Genomic DNA, 22,813 nt, shown 5'->3' on the forward strand with positions numbered 1-22,813 from the left:
ATGACACAGGTGAAGCACAGGCATGATTTAACACTGACCCACAGAATGACACAGGTGAAGCACAGGGATGATTTTAACCTGACCCACAGGATGACACAGGTGAAGAACAGGCATGATTTAACACTGACCCACAGGATGACACAGGTGAAGCAGAGGCATGATTTAATACTGACCCACAGGATGACACAGGTGAAGCACAGGCATGATTTAACACTGACCCACAGAATGACACAGCTCAAGCACAGACATAATTTGACACTGACCCACAGAATGACACCCATGAAGCACAAGCATGATTTAACACTGTAGGTGCCAGAAATTTGACACAGTCGATTTGCCACAGATGTGCAGCAGTTATCAACAACAATAGTTATGTTACTAAATATTAGTATTTCAATAGTTTAAAGTAAAGTTTAATCTCAAGTGAAATTTTTTCATCTGAAAAGTGTCAGAGAAAAATATTGGCACTGCTATTTTTTGAACAGCTTAATATTTAGTTTTTTTTGCTTCCCTTTAAAATAACAAGACAGATTTAATAATTTTGGTAATGCTTTGATTTGGAATTAAATGTGTAATGTTTTCAATACATTTAAAATAAGGAAATAAACTCTATAGCATATACATTTTTAATACTTTAGCCGGCCATGCTTTTTGCAACCTCTGTTGCAAACCTCCATTTACCGGAATACAAATAATTTTTACTAATTTAATGATGCGCTGTCACATTAAAACCATCTGTTCGTTTACTTAAGTCTACATTAATTTACACTGCAGCGCAACCTCAGAGTTTTCACACTAAAACAGGCATAAACATGGTAAAAGTAATTAGTTTTAAAAGGTAAACACATTCACCTAAACATGGCCTAAGGTTGCCACCAAAAAGGGAACTGAACTCACTACATAACCAGTGACCAGAATACTTTTGTTATATTATTATCTTGTTACATGTTGTATTACTATGCCTCATGCATGTTTTAAAAGGGACAGATCATGAAAATTGGACTTTTTCCATGTTTAGGTGCTATAATTGGAACCCCAGTGCTTTTATCAACCTGGAAAATGTGAAAAAGAACAACACAGTAACTTAGTTTTGGTAAACCATTCGCCACAAGCACAAATAGGTAATTGAAATTTGGCTCCATGGTGATATCATTAGGGGTTAATACCGCTCCTTAATCTGCACTATCCAACCACGACACTGTCATTTAGTACAGAGATCAATTATTTTGCCTGTTAAAGGGCATGTTTTGCACACCTACAAAAATTAACTACATGATATTTTGAGCTAAAACTTCACATATGTACTCTGGGACTGCAAAGATTTATTTGACATCTTAAAAAAAGTCTTGTGAAATGTCCCCTTTAACAGAAGTACTTTGGAAAAAGCTTTTCCATTTAAATCAAAGTTGCCTAAAAACACAAAATAAATATTACTACCATTAATAAAGAATCAGTTTATGTCCTATATTCTGTACTGTACATCACATTTGTAAAACATATTTGTAATATTAGCATAATATATACAAATACATAAACCATGCAATAATGTGGGACAATATCATTAAAGCAGTTTTTATTTCTAGGGACCTTTCTCTTAATTTCTGTCTAATAGACACTTTATCCTGCTTTCAGCCAACAACCTGAAATTGTTTTTACACAAATGTTTCAACTATTACAGTTTGGGAACTGATTTAAAGTTAAACATTAACATCTTGGCTCATAATTCCCATGTACATCATACAGTGTTTCCAATTACATCCTCTGGTTACCTCTGTAAAGGTTGGGCAAATCATTAAAAATTATAAACAAAACATTGGCACCAATATATTTATTTTACTTATATTGTAACTACATATGAACTCCAAAAGATGCTAAAAAACTGTATGTTTATCCCCACTCCAGCTACTAACTAAAAACTTTAAATATACGATGTATCATTAAGGAAGCAAAAACATTTTCAGCAAATATTAGGCCATTTTATCTGTAAAGGTAGTGTTAAACAACATTGACACCTTTATATTTGGGTAAAAATAGAATGTCTGATTTGTTTTGTTTAAAAACAGGTAAAAAGAATCAAGCAAAAATGAAAATATGAATCTGTCAAGTTACTATACATTGTGATATAAATGACTAAAAATGAGAAAATTACTTTAAGAACATTTGTAGAGTGTATATAATATAATTTGGTCAACTGCAAAGCAAAGCTGGGATTCCAACAATAATGAAAGCTACATACTAAGAATATATATTTAAAATCTCACACCAGGACTTTCTATATACTGTTAAATAGTTTTCTAGACACTTGGAAATTGAGATACTAAGGAGCGCACTCTCTATGCATCTTCTGATTTGCAGAAATTAGGCCTAAAATATAAACAATCAAAAAATATCTGAAAATATCTTTTGCAAATAAAAATATTAGAAAATAATTAATGTAAAAAATTAGAAAATAATTACAGTAAATAGTATGCTATATTCATATGCCTCTACAAAGCAGGCATACACATTTCTATTTATTTAAATGGTTCTAGATTGCCTGTTAAGGCTGAATCCATGAGATCGTCATCTTCTGTATGCACATACATAGGACTTGGTCGTGAGGTGCGCTCAGAGCCAAGCATAGAGATTGATTCTAAAGATATTGGAGATCTGGACCAACTGTCTGTTTTTATTGGGTGAGATGACTGCCCACAAGACACTGATTTCTTCTTCTCTTTTTCTCTGTCTCTTTCCCTATCCCTTTCTCGCTCCTTCTGTTTTTTCTTCTCTTTTTTATGCTTCTTGTGTTTTTCACCTTGGCTAATCGATATGGAACTCATGTAGTCTTGAGGGGGTTGATGTGGTCTAATAGCTTGGTCATCATCAGAGCTAGGACTGTTCTGATGAGACTTTTCAGCCACTGAACTGCTACCAGATTCACTTTCACTATCTGGGTTAAGAGGAGTGTACCCCCCTGGGGAACGGCTATGGCTTGGGGAGCTGCGATCATGTTTTGGTGTTGAGCCACTGAAAAGAGGTGATGCTTTAAGGCCTGTGTGCTGGGAACGCATGGAGCCATCTCCAGAACTTTCTCCAGGTTTCTGAAGAGTAACTTTAGACTTGATGCTTGGAGAGCCCCCATCTGGTTTACTGATAATAATTTTTGCCACACCAGTGCCACTCACCCCACTACTTTTAGAATCCATTAACTTCTTATCGCCAGAGTTGTTGGCACCTGATCCGATAACCTTAGACTTGCCATCTTTGTCTATTTTGTCTCGTTTATTTATAAACTCTCCTCCTTGTGAGGACATTCCATGCTTGGAGGATGAAGAACCAGTATTTGAAGGCATTCCCCCACCTGCACTCCCACCACCACATTCACCCTCTTCCCCACCAATCCCGCCACTACCCACACTCTTAAGTTTGTCTATGACTGCTGTAAGAGATGGCTTTTTGTTTCGGCTTGGTGACTTACCCTTAGCATTAGGGTTGTTCCCACCCCCACCACTGCTTCCATACTGTGACTGGCCACCTGAAGAAAAAGGCATGGACCCAGAGGAAGAGGAGGCACTTGCACCAGATGCAGAAGCACTTGAAGATGAGCTACTGCCTAACTGTTTTTGGGTACCCATTCCACCACCTGATGAGGATTTGGACCCTCCTGATCCTCCACCACCAGAACCAATTGGAGACTTGGCTTTAGTAGAGGGTGGAGTCCCAGGAACCTGGCCTTGTTGAAGTTTCATTGGAGAGGACAGTTTGTCAGAACTGCCAGAACGTGAGTGTGAAGGAGAAATGTTGGGCTTGATGTTAGGGTTCATAAGTGAGCCAGGGGGTTTTCCACCTTGTGGCTTAATTTTGTTTCCACTTCCTGTTCCACTACCTCCACCACTACCTGAACCTGATGTCCCATGTTTGGTAATGGGAGAAGATGATGGCTTTCCTGAGCTCATTCCCAAGGAAGACCCTTTGGATTGTGGAGCCATACCACTCCCAACACCTCCAATATTAGATGGTTTGGAGCTGCTGCCTTGCCCAGAGAGTTCTAGTTTACTACTCTTCATCTTCCCTGAGGAAGAAGAGTGGGAATGATGACTTTTGCTACTTGTGACACTTGCACTACCAGTACCTCCACTTGCTGAACTACTCGATGTGTAGCCTCCATGAGAAGTTGTTTTTCCTCCAGTTAAAGTCCTGGGTATTTGTATAGTTATCTTAGGGATTGGTGGCGTAGCACCACCTGGTGGGGTCTGAGATCTACCTGAGCTCCCAGGTGACTTAGATCCACCTGCACTCATTGTTCCTCCAGAATTGTTACTCCCACATGGAGGAGTATAAGGTCGACCCCCTGAGCTGTGTGAAGGTGACTTGCCATCTGGATCCAACTTCTTGCGCTTAGGTGGCTTGTCTTTTGATTTGCCCTCACTTGAAGGAGTTCGACTACGCTTCACCGGTTTCATTTCAGAAGAGGATGAAGCACCTATTCCCATTCCAGAATTTCCTCCATTATCCTCCTTTGTCCTTATTTGCTGTTTAATCTTTGTTTCACTGCTTTTATAATCACTACCTGTTGCCCCAATGCCCAATATGATTGGGCTTTGGCCCCCACCGCCATGAGAAGTGTGTGAGTCCCCCATATCTGATGGACCTAGCACTGGTTTTCCTCCACTACTGTTACCACTAAACATTCCAATGTCAAAATGGTCTTTAAAAGAGGCATCTGGAGTGTTTTGCCCATGTGAAGTGGGATTCTGAGGTGTGCCTGTAGGGGTGTTCTGCTGACTTCCCCCACTGAAACCTTTAACAAGATCATTATCTGGGTCAGGACTGGGGGAACTGTCTTCAAAGTAATTCTGTGAAAAGCTTCCCTGTCCAGGGAGAAGTTCTGGGTTGAAGTCTGTATCTGGAAAAAAATTTGTTGAAGAAGAATCGCTATTGGGTGTGGCAGTAGCCTCTGCAATCAGGTCTGCTGCATCAGTAAAGGGATTTTCATTGCTGTTTGCATTAAACAGGTCTGCCTCAAACACTGCACTACCTTGGCCTGAGCTGGAGGAATCCCGAAGTGGAGTTCCCAAGGATCCTCCTTCTTCGCCGATGAGATGTTGGCTACTTCCTTTGTTGGTCTGATCAGGAATATCCGACAAAATGTCATTAATATCAGGCCCTATACTTTCAGAGCTAGAGAGGCGAACCATACGATGTACAGATCCTTGTGGTTGAGTTTGAACATGAGACTGTGAGTGGTATGGCATTCCAGAACCTGAAGGGGGAGTCCCACATTGACTTGGAGCTGGAGTGATACTGTGAGGGGTGTCAAGTCCATCGCCTGTAAGACTGACATCAAATATGGGGTTCTGGGAGGCATCAACATCCATGGAGAAAAGCTCTCGATGGAAATCATCTTCAGAGTGGTGTGTGTGATGAGACTGTTGGGTCATGCCTCCTACCTGCTGCTGAGATTGTTGCTTCATGCCTACTTGTCCTTTATCACAGCCTCTTGGACGCTTTTTCTTACCTTTAGTTGCAGAGCAAGACTGCCCTTGGCTATCAGTCCGTGGGGATCCTGATGAGTTCTGTCTTTCTAGAGGGCTACTGCCATACAACGTCGCAAAATCTTGTGAAGGGTTATCTTTTAGTAGGTTCATCAGCATTGGGTGGTTTTTGGTGTTGCTTGCTGGTGAGGTGGTTGGTGGGGGGGTTTGGTGAGGCTGAGGTGGCTGTGGAGTAGGACTGGACCCGACACTGCCTGTGATTTGCAGAAGGCTAGTTAGAATAGGATTCTGTGTGACTTTGCTAAAATCATCTGATCCATGATTCTGTGGTTGTTGAATTATTTGCTGCTGGCCACCAACTTGTCCTAGGTTGTCCATATTTGAGCCTCCCTGACTTGTACGACTTATATTGAAAAGTGAGGTAATGGGGCCTTGGAAAGCCCCACTTCCCCCTACACCCACAACATTGTTGCTTACTGCAGATGTAGTCCCACCACTTACACCAGGGAGGCCTATAGGGTTTCCTTCATCAGCCCCTGTAACATTTCCCATGTAACCTGGGCTACTAGTTGGGGGGAGGTTCTTCTTTACCATTATTTCCACAGTCTTCGCTATAAGGGACAATGCTGGAGTGTCTGCCTGAATAGTCTCTGCCTTGCGTTGGATGGCTCGCATAGTCACAGGAATCGACATGCATCTAGTGAGAAAAAACAACAGAATAGTAAAACACAAAAATAATTCCAGCTTTATTCCTTTATTTTTAACAACATTCAAAGCTTCTATACCTATTTTCATTGTGAAGACCAGTATTTGGTTTTGTCCACTGTTTTATACACATTCACACTCTCTCATACACATGCCTTTGGAGTGTGTGGGGAAACATACACTGACACAGAGAGAACATGCAAACCTTACACAGAAAGGCCTCCCGGACTCAAACCAGGGACCTTCTTACTGTGAGACAACTGAATCACTGTGCTGTCCCTATTCCAGCACAATAAACTTCTTAAAGGGACACTTCACCCATTTGCATTAAAGGAATATTCAATTTTCTTAAAAGAAAAATCCAGATAATTTACTCACCACCATGTCATCCAAAATGTTCATGTCTTTCTTTGTTCAGTTTAGAAGAAATTATGTTTTTTGAGGAAAACATTGCAGGATTTTTCTCATTTTAATGGACTTTAATAGAGCCCAACATTTAATACTTAACTCAACGCTTAACAGTTTTTTCAACGGAGTTTCAAAGGACTATAAACGATCCCAAACGAGGCATAAGGGTCTTATCTAGCGAAACGATTGTCATTTTTGACAAGAAAAATAAAAAATATGCTCTTTTAAACCACAACTTTTTGTCTAGATCCGGTCGTGATGCGTCAGCGTGACCCCACGCAATACGTCATGACGTCAAGAGGTCACAGAGGTCGAACGCGTAACTCCGCCCCAGTATTTACAAGTGTGTTGAAAGAGGACCGTTCCTACGTTGTTGTATGTCAACTGATACGCTGTTCGACAGTGGTGCGGGAGCATGTGCCATCACAGACCAATGAATCGATAATGAAATTCGTTGACAACAAATGTCATTATCAATGATTATCGATTAGTTGTTGCAGCCCTATTCCAGTGGATTCAAGCTATTAATTTAATCAATATGTGCATTCTATAGGAATAAAATGCCTAAGTTTAGTATTGATAGCACTATGCTCTACAATGATCAGCTACAGAAAAGATCTTCACATACCTTTGGACTACTTTGGTAATGAAGTCATCAGTGCAGATCAAAGCGTCAGATAAACCCTTATACAGCTTACAGGCCACCTGCCTTGAGTCAATCACTTCCATCACCACTGAGAGTAAAAGACAGAGTCAAAGATCAGAGGTGAAAAACTGTGGTAACATTAAAAAAATAGTTCACAGAAAAATTAAAATTCCCCTTTAATTTGCTCACCATAATGCCTTCCTAGGTGTTTATAACTTCACATCTTTGATCAAACACAATCAGAGTTACATTAAATACAATCCTGGCTCTTCCTAGCTTTGTAATAGAATTTCTTTGCTTTAGAAAGCATATATTAAAGCTGCGTTCGGCAACTATTTTGATCATATTTTTTACCATATTCACTGAAACCAACACTATGCTCCAATAGAACAACATAAATTAGACTGTTTAAGAAAAAAACCCGCGCTTCTAGCTCCACCTAGAGCCTGTTATTTGTTTTGCAAAAATCCACCGCTCCCGGTTCATTTGGTCCAATCAGCGCAGGCCGGTTCATTTGGTCCAATCAGCGCAGGGCTGTGTAAAATCTGCCTGTCAAACACAGTACCTGCACGCGCCACAGACCCCCCTCCCCCTTACGCGCGTTACAATATCACGTGCATCCGTCTTAAGTTCACAAGCGTGTTGGATTAAACGCAGCGTAATGGCGAAGAGAACATTCCCTAATAAACTTCCGATTCCTCGGTTAACAACCAGAGCTAGGAAAACAACCAATGAAAAGAAGGAAACAAAGATAGAAAGCGACCTCGACCGTAATAAAACTAGGATCAATATCGGACCAGCATTTGAAAGGTGGAGGAATCTACGAGATTTTAAAGGGTTCAACTTGGATGCAGAGTTTGTCACATATTTTTTCTAGAGGTAATTGTGCTTTATCAACCATTTATTGTATTTCGGAGTGTTATGTAGGCAATCTTAGTATTCTTGCTAAGTATGCATTCACAATAATACTGGTGCACACGCGCTGATGAGGACGAGCTCGAGAAGAGAGGTTGCTCGATGATAGTAGGGGAGGGACATGAAATTGTCAACATTTGGAAACATTTGCTCAATCCTCCAGAGTTGCTGACGGCAGCTTTAACTTGATTAATTATATATAACTCTGTTTTTGGCTGAAGAAAATTTTCATTTTCTGTGAACTATTTCTTGTTAAAAATAGACTTGTAAAATGAGAGTGATAGCTTGTATCATTACCACAGACAAGTGATTCATTGACTGGATGCTGGAAGGATACGTTAAAGCTTGTGTCTGTTAACGGGCACACCTCAAACTGCAGAAGTCCTGGAGTATCTGCTTCAAACAGTAAATTATATTATAACTTCTTTCCAAACATTATAAAAGAACTAACAAAATATATAATTATTTACAATTGTCACAAGTGTAATTTAGAAGTATCAGAAAAACTGCCACATTTGTATTTCCGCAATAATCACTCTAAAATATGATATACACACCTTCTTTAATATAGGTCTTTTTGACACAGCTACCAATTAGTGTGTTGTAAGCAGCCTGGTGTCGAATGATGTCAAGAAGTGCAGGCACTTGAGCAGGATGTCTAAAAGGAATCTTGGTAACCAAAGCTCCTTGCAGAGATCTTCCATCTTGAACAGGAGCATCACCATTGAGAAAATAGCAATGCTGCTGTCCTGGTAAACACTTATTGGGTAGAGGGAAAATACATTTGTAAAATTAGTGTTTGAAGTGCATAGATTATATTTTCACATTTAAAATTACTAGTAACACTTTCTATTAGGGATGGGAAAATTCCCATTAAAGTCACATGTTTGCTGCAAACTAAGTGCTCTTCTGCCATACAATATAGTTTTCATTTTTTATCCGCTTAGAAAACTGCCACGTTTAATTTTGTGCCACCATACCTATTCGTGTAACTCATGTAGTCTTTAAATAGAGAAAACATAGAAGTGTTTGGTGGCTTCTAAATGTATCCCTGTTTGGATTCTAATGAATGAATGGTGCTAGGCTAAATGGACGTGCTTACAACGATTAAGTGCAAGCATTGAGAAAAGATAGGTATGTAATTTGTTTAAGAGGAAGAACATAATAAAATACTGAAAAACGGTTTTCCTTTAATGCATTGCAGAGCTATTCTATAGTCAAGCATATGAAGAGTTTGGTTCCAAAACGCAATAAACGCCATTTTTGAAAAAAATGAGTTACTGCCAGAATCAGTATTATATCAGGTCAGTATTTAAAAGTAAATTCTTAATTTTACACAAAATCCAATATCCGCCCTGTTATTCTGTCATCTTTTCTCCCTTTTTTTCCAAAACGCAAGAAACACCACTCCTCCTTTTCTACAGAATGCAATAAATCCGCTCCACAAATTACAGCGCACCATTCCACGCAATGTAAACAAACAATGGCGGCGCAATGAGTACACAGAATCCCAGTTTTCCTCATCTACTTTGTACTTTGTGATCAACAAAAAAACAAAAACGAAATAATACTTTAATACCATTGATGAACCTGTGGTTTTCTGTGACGGGAAAGAAACATAAGCCATTAACATCTAATAATTTTACGCGAAGGGCACTCTGGAGACGATCGCTTGTTCTCCCGACAGCATGTAGCTTCTCTCGTGCTAACACATTGACCCCAGGGGATCTTATGAAACACTTTCCATAATTTAACTCAAAGTCAACGAGAATCACAGCTGATCGCTGTGAAAAATGTTAAGCGACGACGTCAAGTATAACTGCGCAGCAATGACAGTCAACTAAATGAATATAAAATGGCAAAAATGAATGCACATTTACACATTGATTGAATAGATTAATAGAATTTTGAAAAAAACTTGTCATGGATTTATTGCATTTTGTGGAAAAAGAATCCATCAAGTTATGGATTTGAATTTTTTATGTTTTTATAACCCAAAGATGCTATGTGAAAGTTTGTAACAGAAAATAGTGGCTTTCATCTTGTCACTTTCTTGGTATAGAAAACATGTTTTTACCGAAATTTGTCAAAATGGATTTATTGCGTTTTGGAACCAAATTCTTCATATACATTGGATTTATTTTAAGTGTGCACCTATCACAAGTAAAATTCAAGTATTGGATCAGGACTGAATAGATATGCAAAAAATACTCTGACAAAATATGACTGGGACCTGCCTATTGTAACTTTTGTTATTCATAATCCTAATATTTACCTTAGACACCACAAATGCACCAGGGTCATGAACCAGGGTTAAAGACATACGTGTTAACCTCAAGTGTGCACGTTTACCCAAAAATTTGTAAACCTGGACCACAAAACTAGTCGTACGTTGAAATTTTCTACCGTAAATACATCAAAACTTTATTTTTTTGGGTGAATGCAGCAAAAACTGACCAGAAACTCCCCTACAAACTTCACATAGCTACTCGTTCCTTGGGGATTTCCCATTCAAGTTTGGTTTTTATGTAAAGGCTTACAACTTCCACCATTTAGTCATTACAGTGGTAAGCCAGTAGAGAATGCTAAATCAAACCTTTTTATTAGTAAAATGCACTGCAGGAATTCATTTGGACTTTAAATGCGATCTTCTCAAGATCTTAATTTTTTGGCACTCACAGATCTCGGCCAAATATTGTCTTTTCCTAAAAAACCATACATCAATGAAAAGCTTATTTATTAAGCTTCTGGATGATGCATATATCTCAATTTAAAAAAAATTACTTTTACGACTGGTTTTGTGGTCAAGTGTCATATTTATGCGGTGTAGTAACCCCAATAAAATTAACTAAAGTTAGAAAGCAAAAAAGCCTATAAGATCCCTTTTAATAAAACTCCAAATTAAAGTAAGAACCAGATACTGCTTCAACTAGGAAGAAATGGTTACACAGTTTTAAAGATGGCTAGTTGAAAATCAAAAATACATATCTATGCTGTAATCATTCTGTTTAAGGCATCTAACACTCACCGCATAGAAGCGCACTGATTGGTCCAGACCAGAAGAAACACAACCCTCTTCATGGAGTTGGCTTTTAATGATAAGGTCAAAAAGTGAGGACAAGGTGGGTGCAGTCTCAAATACTGGGATCCCTATAAATATAGTAAGATTTATATATATTGTAAGAGGTAGACAAATGGTGAAATTCACTGGTGCACAAGACATCCTGGCAGCCATCACTGTGGATGAACCTTTGCTTAACATCTGTAAACATTCTGTGTTGCCTGTATTGCCCCACGAGTGCCAGGTCAAATTACTCTCGCCCTACTTTGATGTAAACATTGATCAATTATTTTTTAATTAAAAACAGCCCTAATTGGTTCCAATAGAAAGATTGATAAAATCTAAATACACCAAGGCAAATGAGTATGCTGAAGTAAACTAAACTGAACTGCATGTGAAGGCCATTTTATTTTATTTTAAATATAAATATATTATTGTTTATAGACATTGCAAATATCAAATGGTTTGTGCTCTCGCAATTACAAAATTTGGTACTCCCTTAGAAATACAATAGAGTTTCATCACTTCGTGCTTGGACCCCTAAAAATTCTAGAATACAATAGAAAAACAGATTAATAATAACATAGACTTTTCTCTATGAAATTGGTTTTACTAAAAGACATTTCCTCACCTGTGGTATTTCCCATTCTTTGAACAAATGATACCGAAAAGGGCATTGGATGATTCATCTTCAAGAAGAAACATGCTGGTAAATCTACACAGTTTGAATTTGTTACAGAGGAAAATGATGGTGTCCTAAAAAAACAGTAAGACATAGATTAGACACCTCAACAATGAAAAACTTTCAGTAAATATAATGAAATAAACAATAAGTCAACTTCCCAGAAATTACAGAAGAAAATTCCGAAATAAAATTCAATTTTAACATCAAAACCTTTTTTTAAGTGCATGTTATATGTCTGTCTGCCTGTTATGTTGTGTACATAAACAGTGCATTCAGTAAGAATTTAAACCCCCTTTACTTTTGTAAAATTTGTGATGGGCGACTGTGTTTTTAATGCTTATTTGCATGACGCGCCAATTGTTTTATGTCACCATGCGCTCATTTAATCTGGAGCTAATAAACTGCAAGATGTACTAATGATACCAACACCTCTTATATGTTGACCACTTTACCAAATTGTGACACAGTTATAAAGTTCTACTTTAACAAAGTCTTACCCCCAAAATTCACATCATCGTATTAAAAAGCATGAAAAGTGTATATGTCTGTCTCTTGAAAAAGTTTATATCTGGAATAAAACAAGTTGCATTATATAGCGTTATTATAATACAATTCTTGACACCTCACCCCAGACCCCATTCATTTTCAAACCAAGGCTATGGCAGTTTGTCTTACCCTTTGTTGTCGACCGGATGGGATCCTGTAATAAGTGGAGCGATAGGAAGCTTGTAAACTGACAAGGTGCCCTCAACAGTCACTGATACACTCACACCTAAAGTTCGAGGAACTGCAGAATGCATAAGAAGAGAGAAGAACAAGAGTGGTTAATTGCTGTAAAGTTGTGCTTCAAATTCCTCTTAAACTTAAGCTTTTGCGTTCTATCTCATTGGAAAATTAGCTCACTATTGGCATCTGTAAAGTTCAGTTGGGTTCCTGATCCTTCTTCAAAGATGTCGTATGGAGAAACATAACACTGTAGAGACACTAGATGACCACCACTCCTTGCCGTCAACAGACCCACACTACCATGAAGAATCGTTTCCACAGTGTTGGCATTTGTGGCAATCCTGTAGAAGAAAAAAATACTTTGTTTGTACAATTCTAGTATATAGTGGCAATACAATGCGGCAACACCATACATAATAACCAAACTTAAAAAACATTATTCTTGCCATTAACTCTAGTATTAGTAAAATTATGTTAACAGACCATGTTGGGTAAAGCAGAAAACACCAACATTAAAATAACAATGTACACATTTTCATTGACTTGCATTGTACTATACGAGTGCTAAAGATGTCACGCAGAGGACGCATTATGAACAAACAATGAACAATATACGCATTTATTAATTCCTATTTATGTCATTACAGTAATTGATGTTAGTTTATAGTGCCAATGCTAACAGCTTTAAATTTGATTAAAAAAAAAATGTAGTTCACAAGATTGCGTTAGGGCTTTCACAAGCTAAGAGTTTAACACAAAAATCTACATTCTTGCAGTAACAACTAGAACACATAAGCGATATTCAGAACAGAAGTAGACGCAAGAAGTAAAAGTAGACCATTGTGACACCCATCCAAAAACATGGTAATACATGTACCATGTCTATAAAGCTATGTATAAGGCAGTATTTTTTTTTTTAACAGAAAAAAAATGATTTACCTGAACATATGCATCATTTTGGTAAGGTCTAACTCCAGAGACTGGAGCGACAGGTACATCTTTGTTTTTAATTTGCTGAAGAAGAAAATGAGAAATCCATCTTAATTCACTGGAATACATGTATTGATGATCCCACAAAAAATTTAAACAAAGTCAATACGTACTTGTCTCCAGGTAACCTGTAAAGATTAACCAGACCCTTCAGGTGTTTGGAAAACTCATCAAAGTTTTTGTCTCTGTAAAAGTAAAAGTTTGTGTTAGGTCAAATATGTACTTACATGTGAGAACAAGTTTTTTTTTACATTTCTGAATCAAACTGGTTAACATGCAGTCCAAGGATGTTTATTAATTTTATATAACTGCATACCTATAAAGTAGTTTCTGGTTTGTTGACCACAGTTGCATGTTGAAAGTGTAACTGCGACTGAGGCAGCAGCTAAGCAAAATGCTTAATCCTCAAATTTTATTGATTCAGCTCGATTACTGAGAAATTAATGATTTTCAATTAAAATATGTTGTATGCTGTTCACTTCTACTTTCAGTACTATTCCTACTCCTAAACATAGTTTTATCTATTGTGCTTGTTGTTGACTCTTAACTCTTTCACCGCCAGCGTTTTTAAAAAAAGTTGCCAGCCAGCGCCAGCGTTTTTCATGATTTTCACCAAAGTTTAATGCCTTCCAGAAAATGTTCTTCTTTAAATAAATAAACATACAATATACCAAATGAAAGAACAGACCCTCTGCTTTCAAACAAAAAAAAAACGTTTCATCCTACCTTTAGTGGTTCTTTTGCAATCAGCTTTTGAATATGGGTAGGTTTTTGCAAAAACACCATATTTTGAGCAAAAAGCAAAAATAATTCCATATTTGTGACGGACTTTTCATAGAGATCCCATTCAGAGCGATCTTTAAAACAGACACGGACATGCAGCAGCTTGCCATAGGGCAATACTTCCGGGTTTAAAAAGTTGCGGAAAGACGGAAAATCTCGTGATTGGCGGGGAAGCGTTTTCTCTTAATTGACGAGATATCTCGTCAATGGCGGGGAAAGAGTTAAAACAAAATGTTGGTGACTGGTTGCCTTTCATTCATTTATTAGTTTACTTAACAGGGACAATGCTGTATAAAATTGCTACAAGAGCAGACCCAGTCACTGGTTAGGCTTTTTTAAAGCAACACTATGTAGTTTTTTTACCTTTAAATAATGTCTTTAAAATTATTTCAGTGATAGAACAACTTTTAACTGGACAAATTGTACTGTTGCTGCAACCTGAGCAGCCTCCTAGCTGCTACAAGCACACTCTGAAAGTGGTGGTGGAGGGTAGAGCACACAGCCCCGCCCCTCCCCCTGTGTGCAGAAGAGTGTCTGATACCAGGCACTGTTGCACTTTTCAACCACATGGGGGAGCTGTAAGTCATTTTTACATGGAAACTACATAGTGTTGCTTTAACAACAGTAAAACAAGTAGGTGATGGCATTCACTTTCTGGCCAGGATAAACTGCAAAGTTCACCAGACTTCATGTTAGTAGTAAGCAGTCTGTCACCATGGGACAAAAGTGTTATAAGTAGAATAACTTACTCCAGAAAATTTTAATGAATTATTAATTATTGAAATTACATTCAAACCTCAACTCTAACATTCATCCTATTACTTTTATTAGTAAACGTCATTTTATGCATCAAAAACACAAAAAGTTATAATTTATTTTCAAAGCTATTAATAGAGATATGCACAAAAATTCAAAAGAGGTAAATATGGAGGGAAAGGAGAGTTAGAGAAAAATGTGAATCTTGCAGATTTGTTTGCCTACCTTAAATGCTGTATCAGCTCAGGACAACTCTAAATCAAAATAAGTGAAAATAAAAAAATTACAATGACAAACAATTTCATTGCAAATACATACAGCTTTTTTATGCTACTTTTAACAATAAGAGTATTCCCCTCACCGCAGGGTTTTCACCATGATGGGCTACTTTGACATCCACAAGCTGTCCTGCTTTATCCAAATGCACCTCGACATAAAACATATCTGAGGTGATGTAGCACTCAGTCCGTGAGGGGCTCAGGTGAGATCCCAACCTGAAGATTCACAATACAATTAGGAACATTTTACTGAGTTGTAGGAACAAGCACAACGCTTTGTATTAGTCTTCTAAAGTTAGGAACAGTAAAGTTGTGAAATAACCTTTACCACAGAATAAAATGTCACCCACGATTTTCTATTTCGTCTATACCAGAGAATGTAAATAATGTGTGCCTGCGATCTAGACGGAATGTGATAAAGAATATTTATCACACATATTTACAAAACTTCAATATTTACTTTACTTTATATCATTTCATAAACGATTGCTTTTTGCTGTGTAGTGCTGTAATAACGGCTTAGCAGTAACAGAAGAGATGGATCGCTATTTATTTTTTTTTTTTTTAATTAATTCAGCTATGGTGAGTTCTGACTTAAAAGGAAAGTTCACCCGATAATAAAAATGCCTTGATGCATTTATTACGTACAGACGAGAATCAGTCAATGCAGATCAGAAGGAAGGTTTCTGATACAGTGCCATACACAGAGTTTAGTTCAATTCAGATACAATACATAATTGTATTTTGTAATTTGATTTGTATATATTTTTCTGTGTAGGCACAAAGGCTGCATGTTTTACCCGGCCTCCACTATCAATGTGGAAAAACGAACATTCATTCATCTGCGTTGTGTTGAACATGTAAAGTCGATGCTTGGTCTTTGATCATCTGTTCTCTTGACAAATAAATAAACATATTTTAGCTTTTACGTTCGTCCTGTAAGTTTTATGATGAAACAAATGTTGCTTTTGCAAATGGCCAAAAGACATCAGTTACAAAAATGCACAGAGTAAAACACAAAGAGAATCTCACATGTTCTGGCGAGCAATGGACTCCAGACGATCTGTCATTGACGACAGTGATGACACTGAGGATGTAAATGAGAATAAAAAGAATGTAAAGAATATAAACAGGCATAGACATATTGTAAGATTATTATGGTTTAAAATTTGCATACCTAATTACTTCAAATCAACAATTGTTTAATTACTTACTAATCAATATATTAATGTGGATTTTTTTTAGCAATTGCAATGAATTTATGACAAAAAGGGAAACAAGAATTGGCTTATAATTTTTGCATGCATTGAGGGATTGGATCAAACTTGAACTATACGGTCACTTTTCTATACCATGTTACGACTCAGCACCACATGGCTCGGCTCACTTCACTTTGGTTGGTTTCCTTTTCCATTGCAGTTTAGTACAGCTTCAGAGTGAGTGGGATTATAGACTTATCGTTACAGTTGTGCCCCCTTTACTGCCATGACATCATTGTAAACATGATACAAACAAACGCACATGGATCACATAGATGGAATGATGTTCTTGATTCTCAGCATGTGAATGTTTTTCACAGCTTAAAAGGGAGTTGTACAACAAAGCACAGATGGTGGCATCACTTGTTTGCTCAATGACATAAAAGGATAAGCTAATCTTGCATTTATCAATGATGCAGGTAGTGACAATTCTCTGACCAATCAGTGATAATTTACTATCATATGGCTAGCTTGGAACCTTAACCGAGGTACACAGTGGAAACCCTATCACAAGATGAGCTGTACTCAGCCATACTGGGCCATACTATGCAATGCATATCCACCATGTACCGATAGTGCTGTAGTGTTTAGGCCTGTAATCACTTCTTGCATCTATGGCATTTATTTGTTTTAACCAATACTATTTCTAGAATATAATGTATTTATTAAATATTGTACCTTTCAGAGCCCTCTGCAGTGTCTCTAAACAGGTGAGCAGCATCTGGTGCCCAGATGTATTCATCCCTCCACGCTTTTCCTGAACAGCCAATAAAATGAATGGTCATGAGATCAACAATATTATGCACCAAAGTCTTGAGAAATCTACCCTAAAGGGATGCACTGAATGTTCTGGCCAAAAATAGCAAAAAAATATAACTTGTGCAATTGTGATAAAATTTGCAAAAACAAAAAAAACAAGTTTGGTATTCGGCCTTCGGCTGAGTGTTTATTTCATTCGGCCAAGAATATTCCTTTTGGTGCATCCCTACTATCCTCCTCTATTCCAGGAAGCTGTTCTATAAGAGAGTCTTACCATAGCCTGTCGGACCACCTTACTGGTCTCCTGCCAGGAACGGGTTGAGTTGTGTTTGGCATGTAGTCTTTCCAGCAGTGCAGTCACACGGCTCTTTTTCTCGGCCTCTGTCAACAAACATGACAAAAATTGACAAAAAATACATTTATGAGAAATGTAACACCTCAAACACTTACTGAGCACATTACATCAAAAATCCCTAACATATATGCACATGTACAAACATAAAGGTTGTTTACATCTGGAATTAAGATCGGATCACAAGTGGACATATACATGTACAAAACACTGTGCAGCATGTTTAATAACAACAGCAGACTTTGACATAATATTAGTTTGCATCAATTTAAACTCGTCATTTTTTCTCGCTTGTGCTTCAATGACAGCAGAGGGACTCGCCCACAGTCTCACAGACCAAACCCTCAAAAGTAATCAGGACAGAAGTGGTCAAAAGTGGACAAAAACACATCTTAATACCAGGTGTAAACAGCCTCTTTGTAAATAGAAAAGCTTGGTCAGTACGAGGGAGAAACATGGCAGGTGTAAAATTGTTTTGAAGCAAGATATGAACTAGTAAGTGGCACAGCACTACTGCTTGATTTTTTTATGTGCACATCACATCACCCCATTGAAGTCTAATACCTAAACTGTCAACATTATTACCAAATAAAAAATCCAGTATAAAAATCTAGTATTTTCTCACAAGAAAGGTTATAGCAAGATAAACAAAGATACACATCAGATACCTAATTTAACACAGTTAAATATAAATAAAATATTCCATTGACTTGCAATTTTAGCCAATGTTATGTCTGTTAATGAAATATTAACTGATCCTACAGCTTTGGTTGACCGTACATAAGAAATCTTAGTGCAGTATTGTCAATATTGGAAATTCTGCTGTACTAAATTGTTATTACTTGGTCATAACGTTATCATTCGTACTACAAAAACTGTATGTATGTTTGTGTACACACACTGAATTATGTCTAAAATGCATGCAAAAATGAGTTTATAAGCGAACATAGCAGTTTGTGCATTACCAGATCCCTCCTCAGTTCGGAGACGTTCTGAACCCGCCACTGTGCCGGTGCGAGATGCATCGGCTGCTGGACTGTTGCTCTGTACCGATACCGCCGCCATCTTCAGCACTCACAATAATGAACTAAAAATCTCAAACCCGCACGGAGACGCCTTAAAGTCATAGATTTTAAATAAACATTTATGGTTCAACCGCCATAGAAACAGGCTGTATATTGTATACTACGAAAACACAGTAAACTCTGAAACGGTCGTTTCGTACAACGGAGACAATTGGATTACGCACACTGACGTCATGATTCTGCGACACCCCACCCCTTCTTCTTTTTCTTCTTCGTGCTTATTGGCAGCTGTCCGCATTCTTATTCAGATCATTACCACCATCTACTGTGCTTTTGGACAATAACATTTATGGGTACTTGATTAATAATATACTCATGCTGGTAAAAATGTAACATAAACAAATCAAAATATATGAACGTTAAACCTACATTTCGGTTATTTCATAATGATTTTGTTTTCTTTATCAAAGCCCTTACTATTATGCAAAACAAGAATGCCACTAACATTTCTTCATAATTAAAGAATATACCCTAGCTCTCAAAATTTTGTTTTGTTTGTTTGCTAGTTGTTATTTGTTTTGTTTTTCCTTCTACTTGCTGTAGGCGTCTGGTCTGTTCCTTGGTGCCTTGTTGTTTGTACATGTACATTTTGAAACTAATAAAAAAATGAGGAGTCCTGCCCTCCATGTTGCTGTGTGTTTCAGACAAATTTGAAAAAGCTCAACTCCCTTCCAGCCACGATAATTAACAATAAAATAATATATATAAAAAATTATATGTATTAATTTGGGAGAAATAAACTATATCCTCCTACCGGGTTCAAAATATCCTCTAATGTTACTTATTAACCCACTTCCTTCTGCAATTCTCCCATTAATGTCTTTCTTCTGCAAAAAAAAAACCCTGATCCCGCTTATTTGTCACTTGCATCATTGATAGAATCTGGAGGATTTCTAATACCAGTTTTGTCTTGTTTCTGCCTTTTGTGCCTCCAGACATATCAGCACAGAACTTGAATCAGAACATAGTAGGGATTTGTTCATTCCCATTTCACTAACTTTATTTATTGCTTTCATGATTACAGTTAATTCTACTACATGGTTATTCTTTCCCCCTTTCCTCTTCCATTCCTGGGATGACATATGTAACCCCCAAATGGCGGGTCTTTGGACCTATCCGTGTACACCTGTACATACTGTTCATATACTTACTGCTTATATAATCTGGACCTGTTTGCGTCCCAGGACAATGTGCAGTGCCCTTTCATTTTCTCCATAAAAGATCAGAATGCACCCCTGGGGATATGCACTAGGGCATGAATGGCCCCGCACTCTCCTTTATGTGTTGTTTAGAACTCCCGTTCTCAACAGAGTGAGGATAGAGGGATTGAGACTGATATTAATTAATTTATTTATTTACACATTTTATTTATATTGCGTTTTTCACACACCCAAAGCCCTACAACAACATAGTAAATACAATAAGGTAAAAGCAAGTACAAAAGCAAATACATAAAAGGAAAAAAAAGAAAATAATACAAACAACAGATAATATTAGATATTAAAAGCAAAAGGAATTTTAAGTGGGAGCATTGTGAACAGAGGAAGTGCATTCCACAGACTTGGAGCAGCACTTTAAAACGCTCTCTGACCCATGGTTTTCAGTCTGCAAGGAGGCTGGTATAGGAGAGAGTTGGCAGAACGGAGAGAACGAGAAGTTGTGATACTGATTAAATCAGAGATGTAAGAAGGGGCCAACCCTTGAGCCACTTTATAAGTCAGGACTAGTTTTATTTCCTGTAAACAGTCCGTAAGGACAGTAGAAGTAACCACAGAATTAGATTTTGTACTGATAAAAATAATTATTATTATTTTGTACTGAAGGTACTGATTGTAAATCTGGGTATTGTCAGCATAAAGTGGTAGCCTAAGCGATGTTTGTCTTAATGGAAGCATATAGATGCTAAAGAGTGTGGGTCCCAATACTAGCCCCAGAGGTACACCATGTTGAACCTGAGTAATATCAGATGTTATTTCCTGATCTATTTGTAAGGTAGGAATTTTGCCATTTGAGTACAATGCCCAAGATCCCTTTCCTGCTTTTTAATCTATCAAGCAGTATGTCATGGCATACTGTGTCGAACACTGCACTTAGGTCCAACAGAACCAAGATGGTTATTGCCCCAGAGTAGGCAGAGATATTATTACCCAAACTAAGGCAGTTTCAGTACTCTGTCCTGTGCGAAAGTCAGATTAAAAAGGTTCTAAGAGTTTATAACAGAACAGGTGGGAGTGTAGTTGTTCCTGTAAGGGTCCAAATATGACCCCATCCATCCGTTTGGCCCAACGGCGGAATCCAAACGAGGATTATAGCGCGTTCTGTCTTTTCCGGCGCTTGCAGATGACGTTTTGGCATTATGCAATTTTGTATTATTATCTGACTCCAAGATAATGTTAATATAAATCGGATTGAGAATTACTTTTAACAGTTACAGAATTTGGGTGGATGTTTGGTCATTCTTGTTTAGCCCTACTTGTTATTGCATCCGTTCATTCGGCTACTCATGTCGCTTTGGACTCACGCACCGGCCGTTTATTAATATTTAATAATCATGCGGGCCCACGAATCAGGCTTGGTCGCTGCTAGAGGTTAGACCATATGTTCAGAAGGCCGCTCTTACACGTGCTCATCTCTGAACATACTTTATTTAGTCCCCATAGAGGTGCAACTTAATTATTACAATATTTATTTCTAAACAGAGGCTCACGACCACTATCATAAAACAAACTGACCGTCTTCTCCAATGATAGCTTTGTATAATCGCGTCATAATTTAATATGCAACTTAGATAGATTAATATTGAAATAACCAGAGGCTGAGGCTCATCTGATTTAGAGTGGTCAGACGACATTTACTTGTTACTCTAAACAGGAAATTAGCCTCCACGCATCTAATTTAACTTAAACTAACGCCAAGTGCTAGTCGGATCTCCAAAATCCTCCGCTGATGTACTACTATGCCATCTAGTCTGGGATTTTGGTCCGTAATACTAGCCTGATTTTCAGACATTGCGGTAACAAGGATACATCGTAATTTACTAATCATGTCAATAACTTTCGTAGCAACACAGAATAATCCAAACACAATTTATTAACCAGGTAGGTAAAACATAATTCAGAAGCCAATTTACATTCCAATTCGAATACGAAATTCAAACGAAAACCTATTGCATACCTGGTAATGAGATGAAGATCTGGTTACAGATTCCTCAAAGTAAAATAACAATACATGATGCTGTGCCAGGACAGCATCATGGGGGTGCATTTCTCGATATTGAAAGTCCCGCCTAAATCTTCTACACATCTCCTTAAATAACCAGAGAACAAAGCATATAGGAATTTGGTACTGATTGGTTGTTGGTAAAACTAAGGGCTGTCCTTAATCTGTATACAGTGGGTGATTGGTTTATGCTTAGAAAGGGAGGTGTCTATCAACATCGAATGAAGTTTCACATATACTTTAACATTGAATTCTGTTGTTATATGAGTGAGACCTGTAACCACTTGCAATGAGACATTCCAATAGAAAACAAATAAGATACAGATTTTAGATTCTTTGTGCATGTAGCATTTCATATACAGTTTGCTTTTAGAGAAAAGAATACAAATGTATGACACCCTAAAGGTGTGTCTTTGAAACCCAAATGTGTCTCAGTGGGAAGTCCACTGTGAATCGTGGAGAGAGGCTTTTCTCGCACACTCACTTTGCCCCCATGCAGTGTCCTTTGGGGAGGTGCTATCTTATTTAGGAAATTGTCTTACAGCTCCGCCGCTTGATCATATCGGAGAACATAACAGTCCCGATGAGATCAACATACAGTAAGATGTTAGCTCTTGGTGGTGTCCAATCTCTGTAGTGTTCTTAGTGTTCAAGTTCAGTGTGTCAACCAAGGCCTCTGTGCTTTGTTCAATGAATGTCCCATTCTTTTGCG

The 22,813-nt window shown here is 37.7% G+C and overlaps 1 protein-coding gene across 1 annotated transcript; it reads right to left on the reverse strand.

Moving 5' to 3' along the window:
- Nucleotides 1-629: 629 nt before the first annotated feature.
- Nucleotides 630-19,059, reverse strand: med1 (mediator complex subunit 1). Its single transcript, XM_065242682.2, has 16 exons — nt 18,763-19,059; nt 17,720-17,826; nt 17,365-17,443; nt 16,460-16,514; nt 15,511-15,643; nt 15,375-15,403; nt 13,724-13,795; nt 13,560-13,634; nt 12,798-12,961; nt 12,570-12,681; nt 11,841-11,965; nt 11,177-11,298; nt 8,706-8,907; nt 8,446-8,541; nt 7,216-7,321; nt 630-6,171 (listed from the first exon to the last, which is right to left on the reverse strand). The coding sequence occupies exons 1-16, from the start codon at nt 18,860-18,862 to the stop codon at nt 2,514-2,516; spliced, it is 5,235 nt and encodes a 1,744-aa protein (XP_065098754.1). The 5' UTR covers nt 18,863-19,059; the 3' UTR covers nt 630-2,513.
- Nucleotides 19,060-22,813: the final 3,754 nt, after the last annotated feature.

This window comes from Paramisgurnus dabryanus, chromosome 1 (assembly GCF_030506205.2).
Source record: "Paramisgurnus dabryanus chromosome 1, PD_genome_1.1, whole genome shotgun sequence".
NCBI lineage: Eukaryota > Metazoa > Chordata > Actinopteri > Cypriniformes > Cobitidae > Paramisgurnus > Paramisgurnus dabryanus.

Bases quoted from the DNA above. Each gene is read 5' to 3' on its own strand.
- med1 (XM_065242682.2), bottom strand. From the start codon at position 18,862: ATGGCGGCGGTATCGGTACAGAGCAACAGTCCAGCAGCCGATGCATCT. The intron at 13,796-15,374 runs GTAGGCAAACAA...TTACTTTTACAG, and splicing joins GAGCTGATACAGCATTTAAG to AGACAAAAACTTTGATGAGT. The intron at 11,299-11,840 runs GTGAGGAAATGT...CTATATTTATAG, and splicing joins AAGAATGGGAAATACCACAG to GGATCCCAGTATTTGAGACT.